The sequence below is a fragment of the Nicotiana tabacum genome, chromosome 23 (genome assembly GCF_000715075.1).
Source record: "Nicotiana tabacum cultivar K326 chromosome 23, ASM71507v2, whole genome shotgun sequence".
NCBI classification, from domain to species: Eukaryota; Viridiplantae; Streptophyta; class Magnoliopsida; order Solanales; family Solanaceae; genus Nicotiana; species Nicotiana tabacum.
In genome coordinates, this window is record NC_134102.1 from 32,888,026 (window position 1) to 32,896,989 (window position 8,964).

Sequence of the window (8,964 nt, forward strand, 5' to 3'; positions counted from 1 at the left end):
CAAGCAAAAGGAATTGAATTTACGACAAAGGAGATGGTTAGAGCCATTGAAAGACTATGATGTTGATATTTTATACCATACGGAGAAGGCGAATGTAGTAGCCGACGCCCTCAGCCATAGATCTATGGGTAGCCTGTCATATTTACAGCTAAAGAAGAGTGGAATAGCCCATGAGATTCATCAGCTAGCTAGTCTTGGAGTTCGATTACTGGACTAAGGTGATACCGGAGTTACTATTCAGGACACGACAATATCCTCTTTAGTAATCTTGAATTCTATAAATGTTAATGACAGTTCTTGATAAACTTGTTTTGGTTTAACCGGCTATCTATGCTATTCTATTGTTGCCCTGGTTCATCATTTTCATATTGTATTTTCGAGTTCTTAAATTGGAGAAACTCACTATTCTCGTTATTCTATCCATCCAGGAGCAACAAAAATGTATCATGATATCAGGGAAATATATTGGTGGGACGGAATGAAAAAGGCTATAGCAAAGTTTCTTGCTCAGTGCCCTAACTGTCAGCAGGTTAAGATTGAGCATCAAAGACACGGTGGATTATTGCAGGCTATGGATATTCCAACTTGGAAGTGGGAAGTAATTAATATGGATTTCATCGTAGGATTACCTCGTACCCAGCATAAGTTCAATTCTATATGGGTGATTGTTGATAGACTTACAAAATCAACCAATTTTCTGCTGGTTAGGACTGCGTATTTAGCAGAGGATTATGCAAGGCTTTACATTAAGGAGATAGTAAGACTTTATGGTGTCCCTATATCTATTATCTCGGATAGAGGTGCTCAGTTTACAACTAATTTCTAGAGGTCCTTCCAAAAAGGATTGGGGACTCAAGTAAGTCTTAGTACAATATTTTATCCCCAGACAGATGGCCAGGCTGAGCGTACTATTCAGACTTCAGGGGTAGCCGGGATGATCATCTGCCGCTTATTGATTTCGCGTATAATAATAGCTATCATTCCATCATTTAGATGGCTCCATACGAAGCTCTTTATGGACGGAAGTGTAGGTCACCTATCAGATAGTTCGAGGTTGGGGAAACTAAGTTAGTAGGACCAGAGTTGGTACAACAGGCAGTTGAGAATATTAAGCTTATACGGAAAAGGCTATTAGCAACTCAGAGTCATCAGAAGTCCTATGCAAATAATCGACAACGAGACTTGGAGTTTCAGGTAGATGACTGGGTATTCCTAAAGGTATCACCAATGAAAGGCATTATGAGATTCGGTAAGAAAGGCAAGCTTAGCCCTCGGTACATTGGACCTTATAAGATTATACGCAGAGTAAGGTCTCTCTACCCCAGGGTAGGGGTAAGGTCTGTGAGTAACAAATCCAGGGTAGAAAGAGCCAAAAACAATTCCGGGAGGTAAGGCATTATGAGTAGGGGTATCTTCTGGGGAGCCGAGGGTCTATCGGAAACAGCCTCTCTACCCCAGGGTAGGGGTAAGGTCTGCGTACATACTACCCTCCCCAAACCCCACTAGTGAAATTATATTGGGTTGTTGTTATTTTTTAATTAAACTTATTGTCGAATCAAACTACGTTACATAAATTAAAACGGAAAAAATAATATGATTTCAGTATAATTAACAATTTAACTTGAAAATTAGTCCATATAACTCTGTGAATTTTTCTATATTCACGTATTTGTGAATTTTTGACTTATTTTACTCTCTAGCAGAACTTGTATTAGGAATTAGTACAAATATTTAAGTATAAATTGATTGAGCTACGTATGTAGTTTTCAGTGCCATAGACTTTATCTTCTAAGGAACATACTTGTCGATAGTATAAAAAGTTAGGCTAATATTCTGCTTTTTAGAAAGAAGGTCATCATTTGTTCTTTGGGAAAGTCATCATTTTTAATTGCCCAATACAAAAAGGTTTTCAAGTCACTCAATTCGACTATTACTCCATTAGAGATCAAACACAAAATGATAGTTCCAATTAGGGTTTTGCATGGATCAGATCAGATCAGATTTAGCACATTTCAGATTATTTAAAATGCAATCCGAATCCGATCCGAATTATTATCGAATTGGATCGGATTTTAAAGTTTGGATCAGATCAGATTTTTGAATTTTGGATCAGATTATTATGCCTCAAAGTTGCAAACTCATATGTATATTTTCTTTGTAAAAGAGGCAATACATTAAAAAAAATTCATATTTCTGCAATTATGAAAGTATTATGGTGCCAATATAGCTAAATCTAGCAATTGTAAAGGTAATAACTTGGAAGAAGATGTAAAGTAAGTATTGACTATCCGAAATTAAAATTTAATATTTATAAATGCCCTAATAATTTCGGATTTCGGATCGGATTACAATTATACTAATCCGAATCAGATCCGAATATCCAAAATTTTAATAAACACAATCCGAATTTCGATCCAAATATCCGAAATTCGAAATTGAGCGGATCGATTTGGGTTTCGGATATCCGATCCAAATGAACAACCCTAGTTTTGTTCAACCAAAAACAACCCTAAAGTTTAGCCTTGATACAAGTATATCATGAAGAATGTGGGGGTTGGGGGTATGTATATACACAACACATATAATTGATGCACTATGCAGTCAATTATTATGGCTGCAAATACTGAGTATAGTGCATATATTACATGCGCTATATCTTAACGGGGTAGCTGGCCGTTACGGTATAACGCATGTTTTAGATGCATTATACATATTTTCACCTATTTTTATCTTTTGAGTCAAAATTTATAATATTTTAGTTCCGGACTCAGAAAATATATATATGAATTATTATAGCTAAAAGTTGCACATGCGCATCTAATATCCATCTTTCTTCTTATAGCCAAGAGCGCATCTGCTTTATAAGTTATAGATCTTAAACTTTATTTGTATTAAATAATTTATTAAATATTTATAATATTCAATTAGGATCAATTATTTTATTAACTTGAGATTACTGCTAATTAGTTTCAAATATCTGTGTTATATGATGCCGAAGACAACATAGAAATAATGTTAGGTAGTCGCTTGTAGTACTCCAACTAAAAATATGTTATCTAGTGTTTAAAATTATTTAAAATTTAGCCAGTTTTGACGTATTTTAAACTGAACCTCCTGATGCTGCTGTTTCTTCAAACTTCACGTATGAAGTTGATCTATGCCGAAGCTTAATTTCAGACTACGAAAGTTTAAATTCGAAAACTTCAGACCTGCAATTTTAACTTCAGATCCGCATTTTTGAGTTGATTCTGAGCGACTAAACCTTAAAAGCTTTGTGAATTCGGCTATTATTTAAATAGGGGTCCTAAAAATAGCTATTTGTGCAAGTGGTCCGAAGACAGCCCGCATAAGTATTCACGACTTTTGACACGCCCGGCCCGTGTACTGACATTATAATATTATATACACCGACACACGTCACATCCTCGTCTTAAAATCGTCAAAACTTTCATTTTAGATTAAAAAAAACTATTCACTGCTAAATTTGAGGCATCAAATTTCTCTCTGTTGAAGCCATTGATGATCGAACCCACTGCTGAAGCCATTGATGATCGAACCCAATTGAAAAGGTAATTTTTACCCCTATTTTAGTCTTAGCCTCACCATTTGATATTTACTGTATCCCGCTGTTACTGTAATTGCATGGTTAATTTTTTCCCCTTTGTTTAAGCGCCTGATATTATCAATTCAGATATCAGGTGATTAGATACTTTTCAGATATGTAAGCTCAATTTTTTTTTTTGTTTGAGGACATTGGTGATTGGAACTTGTGTGCACCTCGATTGTTCCATCAGGTACTTGCTACAGAACAAGTACTATACCCACCAAGACTTAGCAAATTAGGCGGACAGGACGTAACCACAGTTTTTTGTGTTTTATTTAATTTTGCCTCCGCTGAGATTTAAATAGGAGACGTCGTGTTTTCCACCCACTTCATTGGCATGATAGACGGAGATTTAATGAATAGAATTAAAATAGGATGACTGATATGGACTCTTAGGGGAAAAAATATGCGATTGGAAAACACCTAAAAAAAAAGTGAAAGGCAAGTCCTTAGGATGGTTGTGATGCGAATTATGTTGCATGAGATTGAATATTGGACCTCAAAGGTCTTACTTATCCACAAAATGAATGCCATAGATATGAAAATGTTAAATTTGATATGGGGATCACTAAAACACCTAACGGATAATATGATTAAAGAAAAAAAAAGTTTTATGAGATGGTTTGGCCATGTCATACATAGACATTCCATGTACTTTTTTATCAAATGACGTTGCTGTCCGCCTGTCCGGGCCGGCTTACATGCACCTCGACTATTTATTGGGTACCTACAACCTCCCACCAGAACAGATACCGAATAACTCTGCCCATTAAGGCAGTTAAGAAGAAATCACTTAGCTTTTTTTGTATTTGATGAGATTTGAACCCCGGTCTCCGAGGTTTCAAAACTCACTTCATTAACCATTAGGTCATGCCCTTGGATGCACATCCCATGCACTTGTTAAGTGCAATACTATGACGACGGAACGTGATAAAAGGGATGTTGTATTCACCTAGGATTTTAGAAGACCAAAGAGAAGTAGGCATGTGATACTTTACCTTTATCAAAAAAGAAAAAGCAGTGTAGAGGATATTGCTCTGTTAGCTCTAGCATGAGTGGTATAGAGAGAAATATGATAGCATTTGAAGGAAATAAGCAGGATTTTATACATATGAAGAATAGCCTCTTATCCTTAAGATCATTTTGGTGCAGCCATGAGGTTCCTATCTGTAATAAAGGATGGGTGTCTTTGGTAGAGAACCATTTATTTTTCTTAGGTTTCTTTATTATTTTGGTATACCTGTTGTATACAGGAAGTTTTCCCATTATTGATGAATATATTCTCTACTTGATTAAAAAAAGGAGGTAGACCTAAAATTTTACGGTGGAAAGTCTTCTAGACAAGCATGCAATCTCCCGTAATCGACGTTGATTTGGTCAAAAATAGTACAAAATGGAAGCGAAAGATCCGTATATATTATACTAAATATTTTTTTAATTCTTATTATTACACTTTAGCTTCGGTATTGGTTAGGAGTCTTTTTAGTTTGTTTAGGGGTTTTTATGTTTACGTAGAGATAAATGTGAGTTTTAAGAACCGTTAGACAACCCTTAGTTTGCCTTACAAGACATACTTGGAAGTGGAATGAACTTCGCCTAAATAGAATGAGATGGATATAGAGGATTCATAACTGATGCCAACTTACTTTTGGATTGAGGCATAGTTGATTGATTGATTGTCTGGAGACCTGGTTTTCTATTTTATTTTGAATTGTCAAAGATTGGTTGGATAATTGTCATTCTTTTCCTTCTCTCTTTTTTCCATTTTTTAAAAATGTTTATGCTTGTCATGTGAATTTTATGTATGATGATGATTCAGGTTTTGGAACTTTGAGTGCATTGATGGATTAACTTTTATAGCGGCCTGTCAATCATAATGGAGACTGGGATTGATTTTGTACAGTCGCTTCAAAGTGACATGTCAGTTAATATTCTGGCGTGTTTGAATGATCCAGCTGATGTGGTCCATGCAGGTTCTGTGTCTCGCCTTTGGCACCATTTTGGTGAGTTATCCAAGCATATCTCTGTTACAGCAGTCCAATGATTGTTATTCTAGGCAGTGACACTGAAAATGTATTCTTTTATTCATAGTAATATCTACTCATCTTGTTGAGTTTCACCTGTTTCCTATGCTATATATATATTTGGTCACATTACATCACATAATTAATGAGGCTGGAAATTCTTGTCATTCAGTGTTTGCTGGTTATGGATAATTGCTTAAGGGCCATAGCTTGCTAAAATGAGACAAATGTGTATCTTCTCAATTTAGGCTTACTGTTGTTTTAGTTGATCGTAGATTAATGCTGGAGATGTAACCATTTTAGGATTGTGAATTCACAACACTTTCTTTGTTTGCATCTGGACCTGCTTTAAGCTATGAGGCTAGAACTTAATCTTAATATGCATTTTAATTGTTCAGAATGAGTATGGACAAAGCCTTTTTGAATGAGGAAGGACGAAATGGATCCTTACAAGGTACAACAAATTAGGTATTTGTTTCCATATGGCACAATGAACTTCTGTCTAGAAGTTTGATCTAGTAATGATGGCCCCTTCCTCTTTTGGCTAATCATCAAATATTGCTGATGTGATCTAATCGAATGTTGCTTTCTTTGTTGCATGTGATTTTTAAGATCGAATTTTGTTGTGCTCATTTTCATTGTATGTATTCACTTGTTAATTTATTGGTAGTAGCTCGTTATTACTCTGTAAGACACATCATAGCGTTTCTTTTATAAGCTGATGTCCAATTAATTAATTTTTGGAAGTTTGAAAATATCCTGAATATCATTGGAATACCAGTTTTCAAACTTTCTGCCTTTTCAGGTTTGATAATGCCGCATATATTTCTTTGAATTTCAAATTTTCTGTACAAGAAAATTAGGGCTAGTTAGCCCTTTCTTCAGAAATAGGCATTCATATTTTAATACTAGGAAGTCACTTGAGGTTCATTATCATTGGGAGAAGAATGGCTTGATATTAAGTAGAATAGTAACACTGTGACTTATTTATTTGCAGTGATCACAAATGGACTTTCCAAGCAACTATGCCTGAGAAGGTTTCCTCAGCTTTCTAGAATTGCACGTATAACTGAACCAGATTGGATAACAACAGAAGAAGCCAATGGCGTTGGATCTAACAATACCAGTTGGGATATTTTAAAGAGAGACCACAATGTTTATGCTTCTCTACTTCAAGCTATTACTACATTAAACTCATCTCAAAGTGAATGCATAGGTTATGCAGTTAGTGCTTCGAGTACAGATAGATTTCCTAGTGAAAGTATTGTCAATACTCTAACAACTAGGGACAGATATCTAAATAGACCTTCATACTGGTCAAGTAAAGGACATGCTGATCCGGATGCCTCTGAGACACTAATTTACAAATTGAAAGCTGATCTCTGTGTTATTACTGAAATCAATGTACAACCTTTTGAAGGTGATTTGCTTCAGCTTCATTCTGTCTTTTCGACATAAGTTTCACAGATTTCCCAAGTTTTACTTGGTCCGCTTGAGTCTTGACTAATATGTAATGTTTCATATTCAGCTTATTTCCAAACCGGCGAGCCTATATACTCTGCAAAATCTGTTCGATTTCGATTAGGACACCCCAAAATATCATACGAAAATGATATCCTGCAAGTGCCTCAGGAACAGCCTGCTGATGACAAGTTCATATGGACATATACCTCAGAAGTATACCCTATGGTACAGGTATTCTTTTATAACTTTCTTTCCTAACACAGATGGTCTCATGTCTAATTTGTTTTTGTTAGAAGTATTTCCCACTGGTAAGGCCGGTGTCACCTTTTATCTTGCCAAAGTAGTGTCATGAGTAAAATCTCAACTAGTTTAAGCTTCATCTTAGAGCTTTCGAAAGGAGTGTCATAGAGTGCTTGCATGGGAAGATTTAACCTATTATAAAATTGATGAGCAGGAAAACCGCTTACAACAGTTCAAGCTACCAGAACCAGTGCTTTGCATTGGTGGATATCTGCAGATTGAACTGTTGGGTAGAGTTCAGAGGCAACAAGGGGATGACTTGTTTTACATATGGTTAGTTTTCTGCTCTCCCCAGTCTTACTTGAAAGATCTACTTCTTCTCTATTGCTCTACCCATCAACAAGATGTAGCAGCCGGAGGCAGATGCAGCCTTTGTGGAATGGTTTCAATTGAAGCACTAAAATTTCAACAGATATAAATATGAAGCATAATTTCAGAATTATAATGAACTCATTGCTAAGAACCTTAAAAGTTAATCTACCAAATTAAAATCGTGGATCCGCCTTTGGTAGGAGTAGACATGCGTCTGGGTCATAAGCGTGGCGTAGATCCTTGCTGAGGCAGCTGCCTAGTACTAATTTCGCTCTCGAGTGTTCTAATCCTGTTTCATTCATATATGCAGCGTTTGCCATGTGAAAGCTCTCGGGCGGCCCCTCTGCCCTGCATTTGACATAGAAATCCTCGACCCATCAGGGAAGTTTATGTTGAGGTACAACCCGGAGGTTTTCCGATGGATGTTGCAAAGCTTTTCAGAAGACTCAAATATGTCTCCGGTGTCATCAGAAGAAGAAGTGGTTGAACATGTAGGTCTTATGGGGTTTCTGGTAGGGGATTACCATCCAGGTATCGAAGTCATGGAATGGGATGACGATGATGAAATGGATGATCCTGTCCAACCTTACTAGTATGATAATCTCTTGCATGTAGTTTTTAAATTTCCTTCAAGTCAACTTACCGTGGTTAAGTAACTAATGAGGAGAATATATATCAATTAACCAAAGTTAAATGAGAGAAGTGTTATGAGAAAATACATGTGTATCTATTGATCTGGTGTAAACACTTGGGTAAGTTTTTACGTTCTTTCATGCCCTTGTGGTCCTTTTGGCTTAGACCTGCATAATTGACTGGTTTGCTTTTATCATAGTTTTTCCCGAATATTTCAAGCGGAATGCAAATAAACAGCAAAAAGAGGTGCACCGTTGATGAATGTGGCATTGACGCATTGTGACTGTTTTTCGTTAGAAAGGAAAATTTAGGTCAAGCTGTTTGTAATCTTGATTGGTTTTTGATTCTGCGGTAGTGTATTTCGTGAACTCTCTTATCTGGTTTTCCTCAAGTATTATCCACTTCTTTGAGTTCTGCTAACGTTTGTTTTCAGATAGTATTGAGATATCTTTTCAAAATCTTTTTACTTGTTTGAGTTTTTTTTCTCGATCAAACCACATTTGAGAAACGTTTCCCGATTTGGGTTAAATTGTTTTACCTGTTTTTGAAACAAACACGTGAGGCTGTTTGGATGGAGAAATCTGGTCCTATGTATATTTAATTCATCAGATCTAAATGAAGCATTAT

The 8,964-nt window shown here is 36.1% G+C and overlaps 1 protein-coding gene across 3 annotated transcripts; it reads left to right on the forward strand.

The window, feature by feature from the left end:
- The first annotated feature begins 3,470 nt into the window (after positions 1-3,470).
- On the forward strand, positions 3,471-8,754 carry LOC107800568 (F-box protein At4g00755-like). Of its 3 annotated transcripts, XM_016623759.2 has the most exons (6): positions 3,471-3,569; positions 5,424-5,607; positions 6,626-7,048; positions 7,157-7,323; positions 7,547-7,665; positions 8,015-8,754. In XM_016623759.2, the coding sequence occupies exons 2-6, from the start codon at positions 5,481-5,483 to the stop codon at positions 8,295-8,297; spliced, it is 1,119 nt and encodes a 372-aa protein (XP_016479245.1). In that variant the 5' UTR covers positions 3,471-3,569; positions 5,424-5,480; the 3' UTR covers positions 8,298-8,754. The 3 variants fall into 3 exon arrangements, with proteins under 3 accessions (XP_016479245.1, XP_075102684.1, XP_016479246.1); XM_075246583.1 differs by lacking the exon at positions 3,471-3,569 and having other exon boundaries at positions 5,394-5,607; XM_016623760.2 differs by lacking the exons at positions 3,471-3,569; positions 5,424-5,607 and adding an exon at positions 6,019-6,082 and having other exon boundaries at positions 8,015-8,596.
- The last annotated feature ends 210 nt before the right edge of the window (positions 8,755-8,964 follow it).